The 13,028-nt window shown below is 41.5% G+C and overlaps 1 protein-coding gene across 16 annotated transcripts in view; it reads left to right on the plus strand.

Annotated features, from left to right (window-relative positions):
* Positions 1 to 13,028, plus strand: part of Ttll7 (tubulin tyrosine ligase like 7) — a 123,511-nt gene that overhangs the window by 40,449 nt on the left and 70,034 nt on the right. For all 16 annotated transcript variants that reach the window (XM_039103873.2, XM_063282933.1, XM_039103880.2 and 13 more), the window contains 4 exons: positions 1,461 to 1,582; positions 2,315 to 2,382; positions 6,057 to 6,215; positions 8,407 to 8,623. In XM_039103873.2, coding sequence (XP_038959801.1) covers positions 1,461 to 1,582; positions 2,315 to 2,382; positions 6,057 to 6,215; positions 8,407 to 8,623 — 566 coding nt within the window. The remainder of the gene's footprint in view (positions 1 to 1,460; positions 1,583 to 2,314; positions 2,383 to 6,056; positions 6,216 to 8,406; positions 8,624 to 13,028) is intronic.

Here is a 13,028-nt window from a genome sequence, read left to right on the forward strand (position 1 = left end):
TTCCGCTTTCATGCTCTATTTGTGTCTAAAGGGTACGCTAGCAGCAGAACCCCGAGGAGGAGGCCATCGCAGCATGGAAATCTTGTGTGTGTACTTGATGAAACAAGATATCAGTGTAACTCCAAACTTCATTCTGCTGCTCTTAGATAGCAGCTCTCTGACCTCATTTAGTTGGTGTCTTGGTTAGGATTGCCGTGGCTGTGAACAGACACCATCACCAAGGCAACTCTTAGAAGGACAACATTTAATTGGGGCTGTCTTACGGGTTCAGAGGTTCAGTCTATTATCATCATGGTGGGAAGCATGCAGCGTGCAGGCAGGCACGGGGCAGGAGGAAAATTCTACATCTGGATCCAAAGGCAGGCAGAAGGAGGCTCCTTCCGCAGGCAGCTAGGAGGAGGGTCTCTTCTACACTGGGAGGAGCCTGAGCATAGGAGCCTCAAAGCCCGCCCCCACAGTGATGCACTTCCTCTTAGAAGGTTACACCTCCTCCAATAAGGCCACACCTCCTAATAGTGCCACTTCCTCTCTAGATATCGTTATATTCCAGGCTTCACTGCATATAAAACCAGTTCTTTCTCTAGCAAACAGCCAAGAGCCCCTAGGATTTGAGATCAGCTGTGCCTGCTTATCAGTTTTATACCTGACCTAAGTCAGCCACACAATTCACATCACTTCTCAAATATCAGTGGATCATGGTATAAAGAAAACATTAAATAAAGGAACTTTGGAAGCCTTGGCATGTAGAGACCCCTTTCCTCTAGGACTCAGAATTCACTGGAACTCAAAGGTTACCCCAACTGTATGACTCGTCTTAATTTTAAACTCAAAATTCGTGGAAAAGAGAAATGCCAATATGCTACCTGTAACATCTAGGCTAAATAGGAGCACGGGTGTTTTGTGGTCAAAAGGGTACCCCAAGAGTAATCTTTTTTTCAGTGGGATCTCAGGGTTGGGAGCAGTAGAGAACCAGTTTCCAAGTCCCCAGTGAATTTGGTTTCAGTGCTGCATACTCTGAGGAAACGGAGCTGACCTGGCAACAAGAAGGGCGAAAGGCACAGGGCAGATCTGATGGTCTAGAGTATTTTTACCTTTCCAATTTTATATCTAGTCCCAGGTCATGGAAGAGCCCTGATGGTAAATGTCCCTGTGTAGGGTTGAATCAGCTGTCTGTGTGTTTCTATAGTACCAAAGTCACTCTCCAAACCGTGCTGTGTTGTGGTAAATTGCAGAGGACTATGACTTAAGGCTTTTTGGTGCAGCCTAATTCCGTTCCCAGTTTCCGTGGGGAATGATTCGGTCCTGGATAAGCGCCGTCACCGGTTATGCGCTAATGCTGTAAGGAGCAGCGTTAGTCTACACCTGGAATGCCGTGGACGCACGCATGTGCGTTTGCGTTTCCACTCTGAGTGTCTTTAGGGTTGTTCTGGCTCAGGTTTGATTTAATCACTTTCCTTCAGTTCGTTTAGTAATAGATGAGATGGGATTTATCAAAACTCCTGATGAAGACGAGACGAGCAACCTTATCTGGTGCGATGCTGCTGTTCAGCAGGAGAAGATTACGGACCTGCAGAACTACCAGGTGCGGACTGGGGATGAGGCGGATGACGTGGATGATGCGGATGACTCGCACGCAGCCAGCGTGAGGGGGCGGGACTACACCACCCACTCCTTAAGATGAGTGATTAGATTGGGCCTTGGTGGGCAAAGACCTTATAGCATCAGCTCAATGGAGTCTTGACTTTTACATCTTCAGCGCAATACAAACACGTTTAGAAGAAATGGAAAGCAAATAGAAAAACCTACAAGGAAGTAAAGCAATCTTAAGTTTGCTACTTTCCCTTCCCATCCTTCCCCCTTCCCTCTCCCTTCCTCGCTCCTCCTCCCCTCCCCTTCCTTTTCCTCTCCTCCTCCCCATCCCCTCCCTCCCCTCGTCCTCTTCATTGCTTTGATTCTGATAATAAATACATAGTGGAACAGATGAAATAAATGTTTTAAGTCCCGTGCTATCGATGCCTGTTTTTATGTCTAGTATTCCAAAGGCAGTATGGGTATTGAACTGTCACTTAACCAACACAGAATATTAGGACTTTCTAACCTTTGTAAGATCTTTCCCAGATCTGTTCAATTTTTTTCACTGATCATCATACTTTTAAATTTTACAAGTTGTTAACTGTTTGATTTTAAATCCTTCACATTAATAATTTCCAACTTATATCATAAAGCTCAAAGGATATTTTTAACTGTTACAGTATAAAAGTGTATTGTATTCACTGATTCATTAAATGTTAATGTTTACCTTTTTATTTTTCAGAGAATCAACCATTTTCCAGGAATGGGGGAGATCTGTAGGAAGGATTTCTTAGCAAGAAATATGACGAAGTAATCTTCATTTTCTTATAATAGAGAAGACCTGAGCAAGCTTTATACTGTGGCTGTGGTGGTACTCTGTTGTGCGAGGTTATATTGAGTTGAACGATCATCAGATGGGAGAGAGACCCTCAGCTAGAGTGGCCCTGGTTCCAGCTTTTAAGTTTGTGCAGGGTTCACTGAGGCCCAGGGAGGCGACATCCTGCAGAAAGTGGTACAAGAGCTCCTAGTGGGGCCGGACCCCAGCTGGTTTTCCAAATCTCAGGATCCCTTTTTGTTAGAACTTGAAGGCTCTTAAGGAACAAAATGGTCTTCCTGGTTAAACCTTAGGAGAAGTCATTTGCTCCATTGAATGATGTCTGTTTAGTGACTTGTAAATATTACACTTTCCAAGTGCCATCCCAGATGCATGTACACATGCTCCCACACACATGTGCCCACACCCAGTCAGGATAATGTACACATCTCCGAGGTCAGGAGCTAGAGTAGTAATCCTTCCAGGGAAAAACTAGTGTTAGGCACTCAAATGCTTTGTTGGAAAAAAACCTGTAGAATATTTATGCAGTTTCTGTCGGTTAGAATTAGTTTGATTTTTTTTTTTTTTGCTTGAGAATGTTGAGTGACAAGCAGTATTTTTGAAAGAAAGCAGTATCCCTTAAAGACATCATAGAACCATGTGTATAATTAAAGATTAAACATTGATATTATGCATGCATATGTTTACAATTGTACGGTCATTCGTATAATTTTACATCTAGCTTATATGTCAAAAGCTAACTTTTCAAGTAGGTGAGATATGTAAGATATAAAAGACAGGTACCACGAGGGCAGTTTTAAAGATTATTGCCTATAAAAGCCTTAACTCAGCCTAATTTCAGGTTCTTGCTAAATGTAATAAAGAACTGTAAAGGCGTTAAAGCAGAAGCTACAGCATTAACATAAATTTTACTTTTTAAGAAACAAAATTATCTAATTAGTCAACATTGTCCCCTTTTTGAATTGATATTATCTAGCTGTGGGCTTAGCAGATATTGAGCAAATGCAGTTGGAAATTGTGTTATTTCCAGTCTTGTGGTGGTTATGTCACCTCTGCGTACATTCACAGGAAAGAGAGTTAGGAGGAAAAGTGAAAGGAAGGGGGAAGGATGGGAGAGGGGGAGGGGAGAGGAGGGAGAGGCAGGACGAGGGACGGGGAGGGGACAGGTGCACTGTGATGTTCACACTTGTGGCTGCAGGTGCCTGCTCCTGCAGACCAGAGGGGGAAGCTGTGTACCCCCCTCTGTCACACCCGCCTCACTTCCTGCAGGCAATGTCTCTCACTCAACTGGAGCTGGGCTAGTGGGTAGACCCAGTGATTGTCCTGCCTCCACTTTCCTGTAGTACTGGGCTCTAAGTGCATATGTGGCTGCACCTTAATGTCTACCTAGATTCTGGGGATTTGACATCATGCTCACGTGCTTGGTCAGTGAATACTCTTACCACTGACCCATCACCCTAGCCGAACACCACTCAAACACATGCACATACATACCACACAGATACACACACAATCACACACACCACATACATGTACCACACATACATATACACATACATCACACATACCACACACACATCCTATAATACCACAGACCACACACACACACACACACACATACACACTACACACACACAATACAATCCATACACTCCACACATACAACACACACAATACACCTGCACATACCACATATACATACACCATGCACACACACACAACACACATACACATCACACACATACCACATGCATGCTCTACACATACATATACACATACAACACACACAACACACATACACATCCAACAATAACACACATACACATCACATACACCACATACATGCACCACACACACAATACACCCCCACATACCACACATACATATATCATGCACACACAAACACCATACATATACATATACTACACACATGCATATCACATACATATACACATACATCGCACACACCACACACATACCACACAGAGTATACCCACAAACACATCATACACGCCACACATACATACAGTATATACACAAACATATACCACACATGTATATACTCACATCACACATAAACTTCCCCGCACACCACCTACCACACACTACATCATGCACACACATACACACACCATATGTGCATATCACATACCACACCCATGCATACACACATATACATCACACACCACACACATACACATAAACATATACAAACACACACATATACATCACAACAAACACAAACACGCACATGCACACACACACACACACACACACACACACACACACACACACCAGGAACATCTTTTGGAAAGTTCTTGGCATGTGTACCTATGTGAGTGGGTAGCTGATTTGCCCCCTGCTGATGCCCTTCTGCACATTCTCCTCTCAGATTTAGCCTTTGCTTTTGTGCTGTGTGTCTCCTGTGCTTGTATTTTGAGTAACCTTAACTGTAGACTAAACTCACGATCACTACATATCTACAAGAAAAATTGTCTCTTTTGAAAATATTTTCTTAAAGCCTGGAAAATGCTGTTAGGATTTTTGGGTGCTTGTCCAGAGGGACCCAGGTTTGAGTCCCAGCCCCCACATAGCAGCTCACAACTGTCTGTAGCTCCAGTTCCAGAGAATCAGATGCCCCTTTCTGGTTTATTCAGGCACATACACAGTGCACAGACAAAATGTGCATATATATTGAGTAAAGCTTAAAAAGAAAAAAATTATCTTTAATAACATTTAAAAATCATTCCTCATTTTCATTTTTATTGGGTATTATTAATAAATATAAAGTACTTGACATTTTGGATAAATCAAAAGGAAAACATTTTTTCAGGCCTAGTCGTACAAATACGTAATCCTAGCTGCTTTGGAGTGAGAGGAGAATCGAGAGGCCAAGGTCTGCCTGAGCAGCTAGGGAGCCTCGTTTTAAAATATGAACTCCACAGTAGGCAGTGGGCGTGCTCAGTGGTCACCACTTGCACATGGGAGGACTCGTGGTCAAGCTCCACATCCCCCCAAAACCAGCGTTTTACACTTGCAGTGCCATTGAACTGTGGGTCCCAATAGGCAGCACAGCAAATAGGCAGCACTTGCAAACACAGCACAATCAGGACATACCGAGGGACTCAGAGATCCAGGCGCTTGTATCACAACAGTGGCTAAACTCCAAACAATGGCATAGAAAGAAACCACCCTCTGTGATGACGTAGGGCGCTGACAGGGACAAAGGGCAGTATAGACACTGCGCTTCCTAAACCCTCCACAAGAACTAGCGCTGATAGTTGTTTAGCCTGCCCCTCGATGCCTCTGGTCTTCATCTTGTGAGCATAGCCTGTCCGTAACCTCACTGGAGGCAGAGGGGTCACCACCTCGCCTTACTGCACCAGGGCCTAGCACAGCGCATAATCAAAAGTTATTTATAGAATTAAAACATAAGTCCGTGTGTAATTGACAATTCGTCAGTGAGATTCTTGTCTCCTTATGCGGTTGATAACTCGGCTGGGTTATTGTCCAGTACATTTTCTTCACAACAAGTAAAGGAACAAGTGAAAGAAAGAAAAACTCCAAGCCTACATAGTATAACCGTTACAGAACTGAGATTTATTTAGCCTGAATAGAATTTATGTTTCCGCTTGCCTCCGACCTCCAGGATGATCAAGTCTCGGCCCATGGATTATACCTTTGTTCCTCGAACGTGGATTTTCCCTTCTGAGTATACTCAATTCCAAAACTATGTGAAAGAATTGAAGAAAAAACGGAAGCAGAAAACTTTTATAATAAAACCAGCTAATGGTGCAATGGGTCATGGGTAGGTTAATTTTTTTTTTCCTGGAAAATGTGAACATTGCAAAAGGAGAGAAGACGTGCATGCAAACTTATGCTTGAATACCATACTAGAAAAGCAATATGTCTCTAGCTGGCATGTTTTTATGACTACATCTTCTAGAAGACTTTAGTTATCCAGTTAAAGAGTAACCAAGACTTGTGAGACTTTGAAGAAATAATAGCATGCAGGGGAAAGTTTATTTCCTCATTTATTCCCAAACACGGCGCATGCTTACAGTTATTTCAAAATATTGGATAATAAGGTAAATTGCTTCAGTGCAGCCAAATTAGCTTGGAGAACAAAGTAGAAGGAATTGTCTTGTCATGATGAGAAGGCTTGAGGCGAGATGTATATGTCCTTGCTTTATAAGTAAGTGTTTTCCTTTGGTAGCCATGGTAACTGGATTGAGGCCTCACAGGGTGTGTTTTAAGCTGACACCCCAAAGAACCAGACAGTTTACCCAGGAATAGAGTGCGCAAAGTAACGTTTTTGATTCTCTTTGCTTACGTTTGGTTTTCTCCAGTGCACTTTTAAAGAGAAAGTTGGCTATTTTTATCAAAATCCATGCAAGTCATTTGAACTTTTTTTTTTAAATTTAAAATGTTATATGCAAGCGGTCCTTGGAAATGCTAGCTTTTTTTTTTATTTTAAGAAAATGTTTAACTCGTGAGCACGATGCACTGATTCAATGGCACAATGTGCTCAAGCTCTGACGTGCACACACTAACAAGCGTGTTAGTAAGTGGGAATTTTGTGCCAGTTTGATGAGTAGCAGGCTAGCTTCCTGTCATTCATTAGTGCGCAACGGAAGTTGGAGGAGTGGTGAGGACAGGTCCTCGGTTCTCAAATTTGTGTTTAATAAATGATTATGAATATTATAGGCATATATTAGATACCAATGGGGGAACATTATGAAAACGGCTTTCTCCATAGAGAGGGATTATTTGGAATGTCATTGTAGCGAATGGGTATAGGAGGCTTCCGTTACCAGCTGACCTGACCCACTTCTAGTGCCCTGTTACTGAAGGTGGGCTACCAAGACTGTAGTTACCGTAGCAGAGCCATTAAACTATCATGGTGGAGCCACTTAACTACCAGAGCTGAGCCATTTAACCACCATGGCAGAGCCATTTAACTACCATGATGGAGCCACTTAACTACCATAGCTGAGCCATTTAACCACCATGGTGGAGCCATTTAACTACCAGAGCTGAGCCATTTAACTACCATGGTAGAGCCATTTCCCCCTTCGTTTTGATCATTTTTTTGCTTGCTAAATTTTTTAGCTCATCAAGAACATTTTTTAAGGCTTATATCCTTGAAATATTGCTTATCATACAGTGTCACATCTTGTCTCTTGCCTGTCATGACAATTTTTGTTTTTGCCATATACAACTGTAACCACTTCAGAATGCCACTTGATTACATTCTTCCATTATTCCCACTCTCAATCTTTTGTGTACCTCGTTTTAAGGGGGCTCTTTTTTCGATGACACTGTAGTTAGACCAATTTTTTTAAAACCCATTTCTCCAGTCACACGTTTCGAGCCAATCTGTTGGCGTTAGAATTGGTTACTAAAAGAGAACAGTTTTCTTCTGTCGTTTTGTTGTTCTATGTATCCATATCACGCTTACTATATTTCATGTTGTTAAATTTTTCCTAATGACTTCGCACTCCTCTGTGTAAATAATTATTTTGTTGCATACCCTTTAAATCGTGTAGTAATGTCTTCTATTGTAAGTATTTTGTGTTAGGCAATTCAAAGCAAGCCAAGTTCATCTAGAAAGCCTGCAGCAGGTCAAAGTAAACGCACAGGAATTGGTCCACTTGGCCCACTCTAGACCAGCCTCAGGCCTGGGAGTAGGGAGCAGAACCACTGCTCACTCTACTCAGTGGAATAGAATCAGTTAAAATGTCAAAAGCTCTGTCAGGTAGCACGTACTGCTGTTCCCTCCCTCCCCGCTTCTCCCTCCATGGTAAAATATTCTCTGGATGTTGCAAGCTTTCATTTAGCTTCTGATACTACCCGACTCATAGCTCTTGTGGAGGGCAGAATTCTGGGATTTTCTGTAACACTGTTCTCTTCCTGAATACATAGATGACATTTTTTTTTCCTGGCCTCTCAACCTCCATATCAAATTATTTATTTTTTATTTCTTTCTTTAAACTTAGGATTTCATTGATAAGAAATGGGGATAAAATTCCATCTCAGGATCATTTGATAGTTCAAGAATACATTGAAAAGCCTTTCCTAATGGAAGGCTACAAGTTCGATTTACGGATTTATATTTTGGTTACATCCTGTGATCCACTAAAGATATTCCTCTACCACGATGGGCTTGTGCGAATGGGGACGGAGAAGTACATTCCACCAAACGAGTCCAACTTGGTAAGTGACAACGGAGAACTTCGGATTGCTCATTTGTTCAATGTTTGAGTCGTCTGTTACGTGTAAGGATGGTATGGCGTGACATTTCGTGTCCTTAGAGCTGACAGGCAGTGCTGTGAAAAATAAAGTCAGTGCAGAGATCACGAGGCTCAGTTCCCCCACTAGGAGCTGACATTTGACGGGGCTTCTTGGAGAAGGTATTGTTTGAGCGTGGAAACGTGGAGGAAAATATGTAGATGAAAGCAGGAGTTTATCAGCATCGGGGTTAGTTTGTAGTGGCAGAGGGAGGCAGGGCTCTAAATTCGCATTGACCACTCATTAAGCTAAGGGGAAAGGACTCAATGCTCCTGGGTGTGTTGAGAGATCTAGTAACCAAACCATTTCCTAAGTACTTTTCCAGTAATATTTCCTTTGGTGTAGCAACTAACGCTCACTAAAGTAGCAAATGCAATTTACCATGAAGATAATAAACTGTAACTTATTGGTTATACATGCCACATTGTAAGTTATCATTCATACTTAAAAATTTAGTTAACTTCTAACCTTATAAGTGTAAGAAAAATCATAATGTTATTATTTCTTAACTTTCCAAAGGCCCCATGTTGTTATTCACTTCCAACATTTGCATAGTCTTCTAGCAAGATTGGTCACTTCAAAATTAAGTAGTGGCTGACCTTCAAAGTTGTCACCGTTCGTAAACTAAACATCTTGCATACTTGGCAAGGAAGAAATGAGGGGGCTGTAAGGACATTAGGAAAAGACATTAGAAGGAAGGAAGGTCTGCCTCTAACTTTCAGCAAGTAATGTTTGAAGTGTATGGTATTCCCTGGAATTATGATACTCTTGGAGAAACATGAACACAGTGTGTGACTTCATAGAAGCAACAGTCTAATGTCGAGGAGGAAACAGGAACACCTGAAAGGCAAGTGTCAGTGGATTTCTAAAATCGAGGGAGCTATGGCTGTTCACAGAATGCTATCTTTCCAGATGGGGTCTAACATCAAAAGAAGACTGAGGAATGAGCTAGCCAGGCTCCAGATTGGGGGGAGCATCAAACAAAACAGAGTTTTAGGGAAAAGAAAAGGGGAAGTCTGTAGGAAGCAGACAAGTTTAGTCTTGCCAAGGTGCAGATCAGAAAGAGGATGACTGTGCTCAGATAACCTGAGTCCCAGAAACAAGATCTTTCCAGATGTTGTCAGGGACTTTCTAGGACTTAGGGACTCAGCTCAAGACGATACAATGAATGCATGAATTAAATTTGGGGTTTTAAGAAGCCCGTCTGGTCTGCTGTGTAAGGGGTAAGGAGGGAACAATGAGTGGGGGGCAATAAAAGAGACTTGGATTACGGGAGACCAGACACGACTTCAGTCTGGCTGCGTGAGATGAGAGATGATTCCGAAATCGGGGCATAGATTTGAGATAGATTGAAGGAAATGCAGATAGCAATGTTCTGCTAGAGCGATGGGTTGGATCTGTGGAATGAGGAAAATTAAATGAGAACTCAAGAGTGTTTGGCCTGGACAGCTGGGGGTTCAAGTTCAGGGGCTCTGTAAAGCTTTGTGGAAAAATAACGTATTTAATGTTGACCTTCAGCTGGATCTGCTCTGCGAGGATCTCGTTATCCACAGAACTACCTGATCTATGTGCTTAATTTGGGGGCATGTCAGTTTGTAGATCATAATCTAAATAATCGAAATGGGTAAGAGTGTGCTGGACACGTGTAAGGTGGCGACATCTTCTGATTAAGCCAGGCATGTGTAGCAGACTCATGGGGTTAGAGGATCATAACGAGAGCTGGGGAGAAGAGAGGCAAACCTCCACGCCTTATTTTGATATCTGCTTTTGAACATTTAAGTTCCTGGCTTTGGTTCCTTGCATGTGTAGAAAAAGGTAAGTCTACGTTAGCATCCAGTATCCATCACTCATCTCTATGATTCTATTACTAAATAAATCCACAAGGGCTTGTGTGAAGGCAAAACATTAAAATGTTGTGGAAATTGGCTGTACACTTACATAAAATATGATTTTTTTTAAAGGGTGAAATAGAAGTCAAAGCAGTTTCTTTGGTGGTTTGGGATGGCATGCTATTGCCTGGCTCTTTTTACTCCAATTTCGAGCTTTTAAAATAGTGAATGTCACTTTTTATTAGATCTTGTATTTCCCTAGGAAGTTATATTGTAAACTTAATTATAGTTGCTAATGAATTTATGAGCATGCAGTTTGGTTCATGACAGAGATTATGACGGAGAATTTAAAATGTTGAAACATAGCACTGATTTTTCATTTTGTTTTGCTTTTTTTGAGACAGCATCTTATGTAGCCTGGGCTGGCCTAGACTCACTATTTAGCCAGAGATAAACCTGAGCGCCTGGTTCTCTTGGCTGCATCTTCTAAGTGCTCGAATTACAGACCTATGCCAACATGCCCACCCTCTGTAGTGACAGCTCCATCCTTGAAAAGTCTCTTGTGATCATGCAGTGTTGGGAATGGCTACACAATTTAAAGCCTGCAGGTTTTTCTGGGGTTCCTCTTACACTTTCTTCTGTGGTTGTTCCTTAAATATCACATAATGATTAAAAAGAAAGATTTTCAGTAGTAATAGGCACACAGGTTAATAAACAGGTAGCTGGAATGACCATCCCTGTTTATTTGCTTTAAAGATTTTTATTTAACATCCAGAGCTATAATGTACATATGTATAATATATATATTATAGTATATATAATATACATATTATATATCTGTAATATGCCTATGTTACATGTATATGTGTATGTTTATGTATACATGTGTATGTGTGTATACATGTACATGTGTGTGTATGTGTATGTATGTATATTCTTTGTGATGCAAAAATTTTATTCAAAACAATCCTGGGGAGCAGGACTAGGAAATGGGTGGGAATTAAAGACATCTTATCAACCTTTATGCCAACTGGATGGGGAAACATTAGAAGTTTACTGAGAGTTAAGAGAAGTTTTAGGTTTTGGATTCTTTTCAAGTTTAAAGAAAATAGTGCCAATAAACAGGATACTCATAGGCACCATGTAGACATCTGTAGACAGCATGTAGACATCTGTAGGCACCATATAGATACTCATGGGCACCATGTAGACATCTGTAGACAGCATATAGAAACTCATAGGCACCATGTAGACATCTGTAGACAGCATATAGACATTTGTAGTCTGCATGTAGATATTTGTAGATAGCATGTAGATATCTATAGAGCTCATGTTGACAGTATGTAGACATCTGTAGACAGTGTGTAGGCATAATGTAGAAATCCTGTGGACATCTGTAGACAACATATAGACATCTGTAGACATCTATAGACAACATGTAGACATCATATAGACACCATGTAGACATAGCATGTAGATAGCCTTAATGGTGACTATTGATGTCAGGTGCTGTCTGCCGGGGACCCAGGTGACCTCTCAATCAGTGTGCGGTGTGGGGACAGATGTGTTTGTAGTTCTGTGTCTTGGGTACCCTGCTTCCTTATACCATCAATTTTTAATTGTTTTTAAAAGCTGTAGCATGTTTCTTAGAAGATTCCTTCCCCAAATAGATTTGAATAAACAATGAATGGGGGGGGGGCCAAGCACTGAAAACTAGTGGGTAATGAAGGGCTAATGGAGTAGTTTTACTCATCAACACCTCACATTTTAATTTCTACCTGTGATGTCATTCATCGGTATTTTGATTGTAGATATCATAAATAATTCGTGATTCATCCTGCAGTACTAACATTCATGGCCCTCTTGAGGGAGAAGTGCCATTTTATCTCACTGGAAAATATTTATGGGTTTCATTATGACCCATAAATATATGCATATACGCACGTGATGTATTTTGATCATCTTTCCCCAAGTGCCCTTTCTTGTCCTCCTCACACACTTTCTCATGCCTAAGTACCCCCCTTTTATACTCCCATGCCCTTTTATTTTTATTTTTTAGTTTCATAGGTTTCCTTATATTGCTTTTTTGACATTAATTATTCTCATCTCAAGTAATTGCAGCATTTGTGAATTCCTGGGTGCAGTGGCCATGTCTCTCCAGAATGAGCATCTATAACCTTCCGCTCTTTCTCCAGCTCTCACGTTCTTCCTTTCCCCCCTTTCTGTGATGTCCACTAAGCTTTGGATGGGGGAAAATGCAGACGTTCTGTAGCTAGTTGAACACTCAGATGTCAAGTATGCCCATCACCCAGACCGGTGACAAGGCTGTCATTAGTAAGCCCACTGTGTAAATAAGCCTCTCTCATCAAAACTAGCAGCCCCACTAACCTATGGGCACAAACATCCTTGTTTTGAAGGCAGTTTGACAAGTTTACAGCACCAGACATGGATTCCTTGCTGTGCAATGGACGGTGAGTCCAAACAGGATGCGGTTGGCTCTC

Source organism: Rattus norvegicus, chromosome 2 (assembly GCF_036323735.1).
Source record: "Rattus norvegicus strain BN/NHsdMcwi chromosome 2, GRCr8, whole genome shotgun sequence".
In the NCBI taxonomy this organism is placed as follows: domain Eukaryota; kingdom Metazoa; phylum Chordata; class Mammalia; order Rodentia; family Muridae; genus Rattus; species Rattus norvegicus.